Source organism: Crocodylus porosus, unplaced genomic scaffold (genome assembly GCF_001723895.1).
Source record: "Crocodylus porosus isolate Cpor-Errol unplaced genomic scaffold, CroPor_comp1, whole genome shotgun sequence".
NCBI classification, from domain to species: domain Eukaryota; kingdom Metazoa; phylum Chordata; order Crocodylia; family Crocodylidae; genus Crocodylus; species Crocodylus porosus.
This window is the reverse complement of record NW_017728927.1, coordinates 4,845,427-4,859,040: the sequence shown is the minus strand read 5'-3', so window position 1 is coordinate 4,859,040 and position 13,614 is coordinate 4,845,427. Positions and strand designations below refer to the sequence as shown.

The window sequence follows — 13,614 nt, the reverse complement described above, 5'->3', positions numbered from 1 at the left end:
TTGGACCTGCTCGAGATGCATCTGTGGATGCAGGACAAGGTGCGGTTGGCCTTCCTGACCGCGTCCCCACACTGCCGGCCCATGTTCATGTTGGCATCAATGATGACCCCCAGATCCTTTTCTGCCTCTGCCCTGACGAGAAGGGAGTTCCCCAGCCTGTAGGTATGGTGCCGGTTCTTCCTCCCCAGGTGCAGCACCTTGTACTTGTCGGTGTTGAATCCCATCCTGTTCTCATCCGCCCACCCCTGTAACCTGTCCAGGTCCAATTGCAGCCTATTCCTCCCTTCTAGCGTGCCTACATCCCTCATGCCTGAGCGGGAAGGGGCCTTTCTGCAGGCCCTGCAGCCTGGCTTGTGCCCGACACAGAGCAGGGAACAGCCGTGTCACTGCCCTCGGCCCTGGTGCTGGGTCTTGCTGACCGCTGCAGTGACCAGACTCTGTGGCAGCTTAGTGTTGGCCACATTGGGAGCCCCCGGTCCCCATGTCTTCCTGGGCACAGCTCATGGCTGCCCAGCTGCAGCCTTTCTGGATCTCCCTCCTCCTCTCCTCTGCCTCCTCCCTTGCCCGCGGGAAGCTGTGCCAGGAGGGCATTGCCTGGACAGGCTGCCACGCTGAGCCGTGCCACAGGCTGTGGTGCCTCATGTGCCCTCGGGGAGGCAGCAGAGGCGCAGGCACACGGCTCCATCCCCTTGTCAGAGCCAGGGTCTGGCTGGCAGTCGGCACGCCTGCAAGGCCCTGCGGTGTGGTGCATAGCCTGCTCCTGGCCCATGCCAGGGACCTGCTGGCCATGCCCGCCCTGGACATTCGTGCTGCAGAGCTGTGCGGTGCCCACATCTGCTGGGCATCACCGTTAGCCCCAGGGCTGCAGACTTGACATGCCCCCTTCCCTTCCCCTCCCTGGCACGGCTGCCTGGATCCAGCGTCCGCCAGCATCCTACCGGGTGTGACCGGGACGCGGCGCCCAGCTGGGTCGGCTGCTGCTCGGGGCTGGCTCAGCCCTTGGCGGGCACCCCCAGAGAGAGCCAGTGCTGTGGGGTCTGGGCCTAGTGAGAGTCTGACCCCAGTGCCCCAGAGCGGTGCTCAGGGCTGGAAGCGCTGCCTGGCTGTCAGGCCCTGGCAGCGGTTCAGGGTCACTGAGTGTGGAGCAGCCCTGTGAACCCCGGGATCTGGGGACGTGGCCCTTGCAGGGAGGCCCCGAGCAGCACGGGCCCTGCAGGGTGACGCGAGGGATCTCCCCAGGGTGGCAGCCCCAGGCAAGCTCCCAGGAAGGGCCTCAGGGCTGTCCTGCCAGGGGAGGCCGGCAGGCTCCAGGGGGAGAGCGGGAGCCAGGGGCAATGCCCAGATGTGGCTGGAAGCTGCAGCCAGCCGGACGGCACGGGAGAAGTTCAGCTGAGGCTGGGAAGGAGAACTGCTGTGTGCATCTGACGGCTGCGTGGGCACTGCAGAGCCCGGCGGGGCGGCCCTGGGCCACGGCTGCAGGCGGGTCCCTGGAGGCGTGGGCGGGCGGTTTGCCGCGTCTCTCCTGCACAGAGAGGCAGGACAGGCCAAGGGACTTGGCTGGGTCCCAGCACCGTGGGGATACGATGGGGCTCTGCCCACAACAGCCCACAGCGTCTGGTGCCGGCGCCCTGCGTCTCCACCAGACGCGCCCACGCGCTGTGTGCAGGTCTGCTCCTTCTCTGCTGCTCCGCGCCCCTGGGGCTACCCACAGGCGGGGCCGGGGCCAGGCCCGGGGCCGGGCAGGGCCTTGTGGCTGGCCAGGCTGGCGGAGACAGGTGCGGGGCTCCAAGGAGCCTGGGCAAAGCAACAGCTCCTGCTGGGCCAGGCTGCTCGGGCCTGTGTGGGGCCACCGGCAAATCTCCTGCTCCCAGACTCCTCGGCCTGGGGCTGCAGACACTCGGCAGGCGTCCTGCTGCAGCCCAGAGGCCTGCGGTTCGGACGCCTCCTGGTTCAGGCACCACAGAAGCAGGGCTTGGTCCCGGCCCAGCCCACGTGTGCCACGGCTCCGTCGCCAGCCCTGCGGTCAGGTCCCAGGCCGCAGCGATGGGCAGGGGCCGAGGCGCGTTCCTGGCCTCCCTGCCCCAGGGCCCCGGCTGCCCCGGCCCGAGCATGCAGGTCCTTTCTCAGACAGCCCGGGCCACAGCTCCCCTTCCGGGGCACTGGCTCAGGTCTGTGCAGTAAGTGTGAGAGCGTGATCTCCTGGGGGCCGGCTGCTCCTTCACGCCCGCGGCGGGTCTCTGAGGGGCTTTGCGGGAGCCAGCAGCATGAGGCAAGCCCGGCCCTTCCTGCCGCTCCTTCGCACAGGGGCTAACGCTGACCAACTGCCCGTCCATGCTCCTCCGGCCTTGCCCCGCTCTGCCCCCGCCCCGGCTCTTCGAGGCTGCTCGGGCAGCGCCGCGCGTGACCGCGGGGTGCTGCGAGCCGAGCGTGCCAGGACGCCGCTGTTCTCGCCACCTTCCCCGGGCACGGGAGACCGCGGGAAGGCAGCGCCGTCTCTCGCAGTCATCGTCCTTTGCACCGTGCCCGGGCGCGTTGGGTGGGATGGTTCCTGGCAGCTTCAGCGAGTGGGCGTATGCGGAGATGAGACGAGCTGAGCACGGGCACAGCACGGTGGCGGTCGTGCTTCTCACATTCACACCAAGCTAGGAAGTGTTTTTAGGCCACTTATAAAAACTTTGTGTGTGTGTACGTGTGTGTGCGCGGCTCTAAAGTGATATTTGACCTTCAGAAAATAGGTGAGTCCTTCCTTGTTAACCCCTTTGCACCAGCTCCGCAGCTGCTCCAGCGCGCGTGAGTTATTGCAAATGTGGCTATTTCATATCGGCCTGATAACCTCAGAGTAGATTTTCATTGGTTATTGCGCCTATCTTTAAAATCAAGTACGGCAAGCCCTGCTTTATTATACCAGAACTGCCACTGTCTGATGAGCAAACCACACCACCTCAACTATCAAGGAACAGAGGAGGCGTGAAGGCTGAAGTTTATTCTGAGCTGGTAAGGAAGCTTAATCTATTTCTGTGCTCCATCTTTCACCTCCTCGCAGGTTTAGGCTACTAGTTCAACTGCAGCCTTAACCAGCAGCAGATAGTGGGAGGCATGGACCACGGCCACGTTTCTCACCCTGTGGGTCCATCAGGATGCTGTGGACAGAGAAGGGTCGCTGCAGTTTTGTGCCATTAGATCCCATAACAAGGAGCCACGTTTAGCGGTGCTAGGTTTGCTACCAAGCCAAGTGCAGGTTGCTCAGTGAGAGGATCTCCACAGAGGCTTCACCCCGCAGAGGGCCATGCTCAAAAGAATCCTCATCCCTAACAGTGCCATGCGGGGAGCCCCGGCTACATGAACCTTGAGGAGGGCCAGTGAATGCTTGTGCTGTCAGTGCGATGCGGGCATGCGAGACAGTATTGCTGGGGGTGGTGATTGTTTTGCTTGCACTTTTCACCCATGAAAAGAGGTTTTGCATAGCTGTAAACTCTGGGGCTTAAGGCTGTCAGATTTACTGTAGCACAACTCTCCTGTCAGACGCTGGGAACATAGCCCCACAAGGCTGACAGGACGAAAAGGCTGGCTGCTGTGTGGTCTGCTGTAATCTGTGATACTTTTCCAGTAATCTCCTGCCCCTACCAGGAGACAGGCTCACCCATCACAGGTTGGGATGTGTGTACTCCACGTGTCTGTTATATTGTGCATGTGTGCTCCATGGTGTAGGTACAGGTACATAGCAGGTAGGAATTACTCACTGAACTGTTACACCTTGGTATTAATTATCATGCCTGCCACATGTCTGGGCTACACATGGGCCAGGATGAGCAGAGGAGATTACGGTTTAATCCTATGGGGAGCAGAGCCACTGCCACCCTGCAGGGGAATGGAGCTGGGCCACACGTGCTGTGTATGTGGAAGCATGTTTTGAGATGAACATGTCTGTAGGTGAACATCTGCGTGGCGGCTGATCATGACACGGGGATCCTGAGCACAGGAGCAGCCCTGCGTGCGCAGCCCCGTGCCCCCTCTGCCCTCTGCTCTCGGGCAGGACCGAGGCACTGGGTGGAGGTGGCTCTTGAAGCCGCTCACGCAGGAGCAGGCGGTTGTGCTCAGGGGTGTGTGACCCACTTACAGCTGGTGTCAGCACGTGGGGAAGGAACGCAGTTCCAGGAACTAGAGCTCTGTCGCCTGCTCACACTAGGTTCCCCAGCATTGTGCACGGGGCCTCTGCTGACGTGAGTCGACCAGCAACAGATGGAAAGAAGGGAGTCCGTGCCTGCAGAAAAGCGAAGGGACGCAGACATAGGTGCATGTCAATGTCTTGTTAATATGGCAGGCAGAAGCATGGCTGGCAATAGGAAGCAAGCATCCCAGCTCCCAGCACCCATCCCATGCAGATCTTTGCCTTCCCCAGCTCTTGAGCTCATGCCCCTACATGTGCTAGGGGAGCTGGCATTTCACGGGTCCTCACACCCATGCTTCCTGCTCTTGTCTGTGCTCTTATCGCGGCAGGTCTTTGGACAGATCCATCCTGCCTGGGGCGTTCTTCACACCTCCCACTCCCACTGTGTCACCTCACCTCGGCCCCCATTGCACAAAGCATCACATCTGCCATCCTCCCTGTGCTCTGCTCCCAGGAGCGGGGCCAGAGCCCGAGGGCACACAGCACCGCACAGCAGCCTGGTGCCCTCTCGTGAGCCGGATCCTGCCTCAGGCAGCACGCAGCCATCCCCCGCTGTACAGAGCCAGCCTGTCTCTTATGCTGTAGAGAGCTGCTATTCTCCCTCCCCAAAAACATAGATGTGAAAGCTAGAAGGGAACGGCTGGTCTCCTGGTCTGACATCAGGCCCAGCACAGGGTGCTCAGTGTGCTCCCCACAGCTTCTAATCCAGCCAGAACAGCGCACGGTCTTCAGGGAGTGGCCGTGCTTCTGCCATTGGCACAGCGGGTGGGTGCAGAGTATGCGTCATGGTGGCACCCATGACAGCAACCGGCACGTGGCTTCAGTCTTGCCCTGCGAGACAGATTTCCCAGGCACGAGCCATCCCCATAGCTCTTTTCCAAGCCCTTTGCAACTGGGTGGACTCTAGAAGTGTCTGGAAGTGGACCAGCCACGTGTCCCTACTGGGGCGGCACTGACAATACCACCCCTGCTTCCACTCGTCTGTGCCCAGCGACTCATCCAAGGTTTGTTTTAGCTCTTACCGTGGCCCCTGCAGGAGGCCTGCGTTCATCTGGTGTCCACACAAGAGTGACCAAGAAGCCAGGTTTGCTTGGTGATGGCTCTTACTGGCCTGACTGTAGTTTGGAGACATCAGATGAGCACCTGAGCACAACATGCCTTTCCTCTGGGTGCAGGAAAGAGGCAGATATGGCCTAAGCTAAACACCAGGTACACTGACTTTTGCATGGCCTTGCCTTTAGCTGTGTTAAAACCCACTGTGCAGGTGAGCCTGGGCTACCACACACTGTGTGACCATAGCTCACAAATCAGAGCTCACTTGAGAACCTCTGCAATGTCGAGTCGACCAGCAACACCCTGGCAGAGTTTCTGCTTTAATTAGCAAGGGCTGCATGGCCCTGACTGGGGCCCTGAGCATGTCCATAGGTGCACACGTGTGCCTCACTGTGTGCGTGCCTTCATGCATCTCTCTCTATTTCATATTTAGTCACTTGCTGCATTTATCACTGGCATCATTAGCAGCCCTGATAGAATGATAAGGAAGAGGCCTTTGCGCCTCCCTCTGCTGAAGCTGGTTAATTGACATTTCCCCTCTGCAGCCCCCGCTCAGAACACATCATCAGCAGAGCTGGATCTTTACTGTGAACCTGTGGGTGGAGGGTATGTGGGTTCATGGGGGCGAAGCCCACCCACCGTTCAGCCAGCCGCACTGCAGTGCTGGCACAGGGGGTGCCTGAAGCAGGCAGGGTGTCAGAGTTTCTAGGGTCAGAAGGGACCTGAGCAGATCATCGAGTCCGACCCCCTGCCATGGCAGGAAAGAGTACTGGGATCAAACAACCCCGGCAAGGTGTCTCTCTAGCCTCCTTTTGAAGACCCCCAGGGTAGGAGCCAGCACCACTTCTCTTGGAAGTTGGTTCCAGATCCTAGCCGCCCTGACCGTGAGGTCGCGCCTCCTGATGTCTAGCCTGAACCTGCTCTCTGTCAACTTATGGCCATCATTCCTCGTTACTCCCGGTAGTGCTTGGGGGAACAGGGACTCTCTCTCTCCCATTGCCTGCTGGTCCCCCTTGGCCAGTTTACAGATGGCTGCCAGATCCCCTCTCAGCCTTCTCCTGTGGAGGCTGAATAGGTTCAGGTCCTGTAGCCTCTCCTCGTAGGATCTGCTGTTGCTACAAGATGAACACAATTTCTTGTAAATTCTGATTTGGGGCAGGGTGTACTATCTTTTGGTTGCATCTTTGTACCATACAACAATTCTCAGCGAGGGAGCCAGGGCATGCAGGGATGCCATGATATCATTTTAAAGGATGTGGTGCAGTGACAGCATTATTAGATGTGCAAACACTTAGACGTGATTCATAAGATAAACCCAGAGATTTTAAATAGGAATCCACAGCATCAAAATCATTCTGACCTGTTGTGGTCTTCGAGTTCTTTGCAACAGAAAAGTGTCTCCGTTATAGAAAGAAGCACAGGGAGAGGCTGGAGCTGCTCCACTTGGTTTCCTTGTTTGGGACACGGGACTGACAGGACAGTTCTGGGCCCTTGGGTCCTGCCCCTGCAACTGCAGGCAGCCACATCGCGTCACCCCTTGCACGCACTGGCCCAGCGGCATCTCGCACCTCGGCAGGTCCCTGGTCCCACTCCAGCACCGCACCGCTGGCAGAGTTGGGAATCACCTCATCTCCAGCCTGAATTTATTTGGAGCCGGTGTCCCTGTTTGTCTCATGCCAGCGCTGTCCTTTCGCTTAAACCGCTCTTCTCCCTCACGGGCATTGACCCCTTGCGGCCTGCTCTCACAGGGCCAGATCTCCATCCTTCGTCCTGGGCCTCCTCTTTCGCTTTCAGCGGGGTGACGGGGCAGCACAAACCTGCTCCTCCGCTACCCCTCATGGCTTTGGTGGAGCTGCTGTCAGCTCCCTGGATCTGCTACCGATGCACTGGCTGCTCAGAACAGCGCAGGGTGGTGCCGGATCCTCTGCTTGGCCACAGAGACATGGGGGGCCCTTCTGTAAACATGGGGGCGTCCCAAAAACACCAGCAGTTCCTGACTGGAACTGGCTGGGATGTTTCACTTGAGCTCTCAGCATTGCCTGCGAGGAATAGGGCCGCTGTCCCTGCTGCTACCTGGGCCTCAGCCAGAGCCACATCCAGTTTGGGGCATCCCTGGGTAAGTAGGATGTAAAGGAGCTGGAGAGGATCCAGGGACAAGTGGTGAAGGTGGTGAAAGGGCTGGGAAATGGGCCTGCCAGGGGAGGCTGAAGGAGCCAGGTGAGCTTCCTGCAGCGGGAAAGGACATCAAGGAGGTGGAGACATGATGGCAGCTGAAAGGCTGCTGTGAAGGAGGAAACCCTTCCCTTTCTGCAAAAGGCAGGACAGGTGGCCATGGGCGTAAACAGCAGTAAAGCAGATCCACAGCCGGGTGGAGAAAAGACTTCCCAGCCCCAAGGAGGGTTGGCCAGCGGCTGCCACGCGGAGCGGCAGGTGCTGTTCATTGGTGGCTTCCACCGCGTGCGGCCATTTGCAGGCCTGGCTCCAGCCGCGGCTGGCGGGGCAGGCAGGGCCAGAAGGGATGAAACGCATCGCTCAACGGCAGGTGGGACCCGGGGCACGGCGCGCACCCTGGGTGCTCGCGGCAAGGTGGAGAGCAGGTGCCACCGGGGGCCAGCGACAGGCCCTGCGTGGAGCCCTTCAGGGGCGGGGGGACAGCCAGGGCCCAGCCGGGCCGGCAGGTGGAGGGAGCTGGTCTTTTCCAGAGGCATCTTGTATTTCAGACCCCTCTGCCATGGGCCAGGACATCCAGTGCACCTACCTCCAGCTGTGCCTTGCTGCCCTTGCACTCGCCAGAGAAGGGGAAGGGACAGGTGAGGGAAGCATGGGGGCACCCACGCGTGAGCCGCTGCTCGTGCTCTTGCCCATGGCCCTGGGCGCGTCTCCCGAGAACGTGCGGTGCTCGACCGCACCGGGGCGGCACAGGAGGGAGCGTGTCCCCACGGTAGGGGAGGCGCGGGGAGGAGGGGAGCTGGTCCCCGCAGTCGGCGAGGGTGCAGTGGACTTTCTGGGGCAGGGGCGGGGGCCGGGTCTGAGCCCTGGCCACGGCCGCTGACCAACAGGACTTCTCTGGCCTCCCCCTGCAGAGGAGCTTCCGGGCAACCTGAGCTGCCTGAACAACTACGAGACCCGGGCAGACTGCACGTGGGTGACGGAGGGGCCCGTGGGGGATGGGCCCTTCTACCTGAATTTCACCAAGTAAGGCCCATGCGCGGTAGGGTCCCTGCCCGGGGCAGCAGGCTCGGCCGAGGATGGGGGGCGCATTTCCTGCACAGCTTCTAGCCACGACCCCGTCAGGCCCAGCTCCCTGCTGCTCGGTAACAGGCGGGAAGGCCCTCACATCGGCGGGTCTGCAAAGGGGTGCGAGCAAGTCTCTGCCAGCCCCTGGCATGTGGCAGCCAAGCCTGCCTCTGCCTCAGCCGGGTAGGGCTGTGCCACCAGCCTCCCGTGCTCACCTGCTCTGTTACCTGCCCACAGCCAGCTGGAGCAGGGCGGTGGGGCTTCCCTGTGCCGTCTGCACTGGTGTGGGGTGGGGGCAACCGACCCTGAGCCTAGGCTGCTCCTGGCCAGCCTGCCCTCCACCCGGCACGGGTACAGACAGCAGAGGTTGCAAAGCCCCCGCGCGCACAACCATGGCACGGAGACAGGTTCAGCCTCTGCTTATTGCAGCGTGATGCCCAACGAGACCACCATCTGCATGCTGACTGCCAGCGAGGACTTGCCACACTGGCATCACGGCGCCATCCATGTGTTGTATCCCTTTAGCGAGTTGGACTGCTTCCAAGTGTCTCTGCACGGTGGCTTCTCCGAGGGCAATCGCACATACATCGCCTTCCAGGAGTACAAGCCCCGGCTGTACAGTGAGTCAGGGGCCTCTGGCCTGGGCCCACCAGGCACCTGCGGAGGGGGAAGCCCGAGGGAGATGGGGCCCGAGCAGCCTGGCCTGCCCAGTTACCAGGAAGGGAGCCTCACCCAGCTAATGCTGGGGTTGGAGCAGCCACAGCCCCTCCAGCAGCCCTGCCGGGCCTGAGGGCTCTTGCTACCCTGCTCCTCTTTGCCCCGGGGAGTGAGGCCATGTCCCCTCCACACCTCTAGTCTGGGCATGGCTCCCCACAGCATGGAAGCACTGCTGGTTGGGACAGAGGAGTCCCAGGCCTGGGGACTGTGCCCAGAGGAGCACACGGCTGCCTGACAGGGCCACGGGGATGCCCCGCGGTGGAAGCCGTCTCACACAGTCTCCTCTGCTCGCTGTCCTGCAGCTCAGGGGTCTCTGCATGTGCAGGCAGGGCTGGAGCATGGTGCATGTGGTCACCGGCTGGCAAGGCACTCCTGCCAGGACCCTTCTTCCCAGATGAGCCCCCTTGCCCTGGTGATGCTCTGACCTGCTCTGGGGGCTGAGCCAGTGTCCTGCTAGCCCCAGGATTAGGAGATGCTGAGAGCCTCCTCCACCTCCTGTGGCTGCAGCCAGCTGAGGAACATACCCTCTCCCCGTGGCTGCCATGTAAGGAAGCACTGGGAATAACGCATTTCTCTTCTTGCAGTTAAGTGTGATCCCCCCTCCAGCCTGCAGAGCAACTTCAGTGCTGACAAGTGCCAGCTCCGGTGGAGCGTGCCTGCCTTCCTGGAGCCGATTCTGCAGTACGAGCTGGAGTTCAAGGAGCAGAACGAGTCCTGGGAGGTAACTACACCAGCCTCCACTGGCAGGAGTGGTGCACAACCCCTGCCCCTGGCTTTGATGGACACCCCTGGCACTGGTATTTGGGGTTGCCTGGGCACCTGGCATCCCAGGAGGAGGTTGATGGATACCTTACAAGGTACTGACACTTCAGACAGGGGAGTGTCCCCCGCCTGAACCCCACCTGCCCCCCATAAGGTGGAGTCCACCTAGATGCAGCTAAGGAGGTAGGGTCGAGTAGAGTCTCAGCCTCTGCCATGCACTAATTGAGCTTTTCCTGTCATAACTTCCAGCAAGCCTTGCACAAAAACCTGTTCAACTCAGCAACAAGAGTCGAAATTGAGGCCACAGAGTTTCGAGCTGGCATCACTTACATTGCAAGAGTTCGCTGCAAAACTTCCCGACAGCTGACATCTTATAAGAGTCAGTGGAGCGAGTGGAGCCAGACGACAGCATTTCAGAGAGCTGTTGTCCCAGGTGCGGAGAGCGTTTTGTCCTGTTTCACTTCCTCTGATCTTGAAAGTCACTTTATTGAAAAGAGAGCGAGAGAGGGAGAAACACTGGGAACAGAAAGGCTGTGGGGACAGATTCATGAATCTGAATGGATATCTTTCCATCCTTTATACCCGTGTTGCTTTCTCCCAAGGTTTTAGCAGCTTGTTTTGTTTGCATGGGTTCTTGAAAGTATCTGGATGCATTGCAGTCTTTTTATGGATCATTTGTGAGCTGATTCTACTAACGGAATAATTTCTTTCCCAGATTTGGTACAGCTGCCTGAAGAGCTGTTTAGCACCCGTGTGTTGCAGTTTCTGTTCATTCCCATAGGTCTTAGCGTTATCCTCTACCTAGTGTTTAGCTGCAAGTTTCCCTCCAGGTATGTTTCAGACTCTCATGCAAGGTCCTGTTGCCTTTACTAATTTAAGTATAAATCACATATCCATGTATTAGGGCCATGTCTCCCCTTCAAGACTCCAGTCTGTGAATACCTTGGGTTTAGAGGAGGGTGCTGTGCAAAGACTCCAGGACCATCTGTCTCTACATGCTTGAGATATAGCCCCCTTCCCTGGGTCTCTCTTCATTAGCTAAGTGCCTTGCAGGGAACCCAAATGAAGCCAAGGAGCTGGGTTGTGTCTCTTAAGGATACAAGAACTATTCTGAATAGGTTTTAAATGCTGGTGAAGTGGATAGCTTAGGGACGACTGGTGTGGAACAGTTGGTGAGCTCTGAGGGATCTGTCTGACAGCTGTTGAGGCTTTCCCCAGACACCAGCCACTGGGATCTGCAATAGTCAAGTGCTGAAACTCCAGAGCAGTCAGGCTCAGTGACGCAGATCCCGTTCCTGGGCTCTGGGCTGAGCTCAGAACCAGAGCAGGGAACACAGCTCGAAGCTCTGGCAAAACCCGCTAGAAGCCCCAGAAAGTCTCACAACGGCCAACAAGCCCCCAGATGGGCAGAGCAAAGCCGAGCCTGCCCCACACTCCCTGCACAGAGAGGCCAGCAGGCATCGTGCATAGGAGCAGTGGTGCGGGCAGCATCTGGAGCAGCAGGCAGGGAGGGGGATGCGGAGCTTATTGTGACCCATGCTAGATGGCAAGAGGAACAGGGCAGGTTTCTGCTACCTAAATATCAGGAGCCCCTTGCCCCCGCTCCTGGAAGGGCATGAGCTCAATGCCTGCATGTGGAAGCAGCCCCGGCAGTTGTCTAATGTGGTTAAGCTGCAGTACACTGGGTCTCAGAAGACTTAGACACACCTGCAGAGAGGACTTGAAACCATAGACTTCAGCCATCAGAAATCTGGCTGTCTCCCAGCATGCTGTGCTGCCTGTTCACAAGGCACGACACACACCCCCTCGCAGTCACTCAGCCATGCACACAGACAGCGGGAGCCATGGGAAAGGGCCTTGTGTAGGTGACCCTGCAAGCTGTTGGTACAATACACGGGGCGTTTCTGTGGATTTGAGGTAGGAAGTGTTGCTTTCTCTCCCCAGGGCAAAGAGCATCACCTGCCAGAGCATTCCCACCCCTGCTGCTTTCTTCCAGCCCCTCTACACCCTGCACAATGGGAACTTCAAGGTAACAGAAAACTCCCTTCCTTCCTCACGACCTGTCACACCATGTTGGAAGGTGGTTTGTAGGATCAGTCACTCCTGCTCCTGGCAGACAGCGAGGGGCTGGTCAGATGCCCCCAAGATGCTGACTGACCCTTGTGCCCAGCACAGAGCCCGCTTCTGGAGAGGGCTGCAGAGTCCGACTGCAGAGAGCAAGGATCGGGGCCAGCCCCTGGGAACTGCAGAAGCAAAGTACACGGGGCACAGCAGCCTCCTCACTAGTGTAGCTGCCTCCAGCCTTGTTCCCTCAGCCCCTGGCTTCCCTCGCTGCAGGCACTGCTCCCTGCGTCCACGCAGCTCAGGCAGCAGAGCCACCCGCAGCACAGCTCAGGGCTAAAGTGGGAGGCCTGGTGGATAACACCTTCCCCTAAGGGGATCAGGGACCTGAATTCTCACTTTGCTATTCAGGGCTGGCTCTGTGGAGGTTCGGATGAGCGGCCAATTTGGGCTCTGCTGTCCACTGCCAAACCCAGCTGGAAGGAAGGGCTTAAGAGCCCCTGTGCAGGGTCTGCAGCCTGCCTCTAAGCAGGGTGTCCTGTATTTATCACTCCTTGCTCTAGGACTGGGTTGGCCCCAAGGAGGAATGTGGCCAGGTCAGAAGACATGAAGCTAGTGACCTCAGCAAAGTGTCTGCAGAGGCCGTGGCTGATCCAAGTGCTCATGAAGTGATCTCTCAGATCTCCTTAAAGTCACTGGCAAAGACCAGTGTGGCTCTTCAAGAGGATGGCTGCGCCCCTGCCTCAAGCCCAGCACAGCAATACATGGGTGCAAAAGAGGCAGCAGTGGGGCTGGCAGCGTTGCTTCCACATGACCACGTGGAAGCAGGGGCCCTGGCCCCCTTGGAGGGAAGCGAGATGGAAGATGGCAGCCCTGACATGGAGGGGAGCCCTTTGCTCTACTTACAGCAGGGCGAGGCTGACCTGTACGTGCTGCAGAGGTCTTTGGAGCTGGAAAGCTTGTCCTTCTGCAGCAATGACTACTGTACCTTGTGCGATGGTGATGCTGCGGGGAGCTCGATCCCTGCTGAATGGCTGCAGCTCCTGGAAGGGGGAAGTCTGCCCAAGCATCCACCCAGCGGGGTTGACGCTGCCCTGCTGGGTCACCAGGTCTGAGGCACCCACCACCTGGCTCACCTCAGTCCCTGCTAACGTCCCGCTAGGTGCCAAAGATCCTGCTGAGGAGCAGACTGTGCCCAGCCCCTGCACAGAGGAGGGGGTCTCATGGCACCGCCTTGCTTTCCACCCACTCTGTGCAGGGGCTGAGCACGATCCCAGTTCTGTCACACGGTGGGCCAGGCACATGCCAGACCTGGGCACACACTCACCAAGGGCATCTCTCGCACTAGCTCGTGGTGTCCAGCTGGGCCACGCCATGCTGCTGCGCGCATGCTGCCTCCTGAGCCAGAAGCGCTGTAGCCACGTGCAGCCGAGCCAAGCAGGTCAGCTCAGCACGGCGCGAAGGCGGCTGTCACATTCTGCGCAGCAGGCAGGGCACGTGGAGCAGTGCCCTCTCTGCCAGCCCAGGAAGCCTCCGCACCCACTAGCAGGTGAAGCAGCAGGGAGGTCCCACGATGCTCCTGCGCTACAAGGCAGCTCTGCCCTGCTCCCAGCACA

General features: G+C 59.6%; 1 protein-coding gene across 1 annotated transcript; it reads left to right on the top strand.

The window, feature by feature from the left end:
- The first annotated feature begins 8,042 nt into the window (after window positions 1-8,042).
- On the top strand, window positions 8,043-13,226 carry LOC109314782 (interleukin-9 receptor-like). Its single transcript, XM_019542115.1, has 8 exons — window positions 8,043-8,058; window positions 8,305-8,416; window positions 8,888-9,078; window positions 9,760-9,896; window positions 10,187-10,370; window positions 10,653-10,767; window positions 11,882-11,966; window positions 12,562-13,226. The coding sequence occupies exons 1-8, from the start codon at window positions 8,043-8,045 to the stop codon at window positions 13,111-13,113; spliced, it is 1,392 nt and encodes a 463-aa protein (XP_019397660.1). The 3' UTR covers window positions 13,114-13,226.
- The last annotated feature ends 388 nt before the right edge of the window (window positions 13,227-13,614 follow it).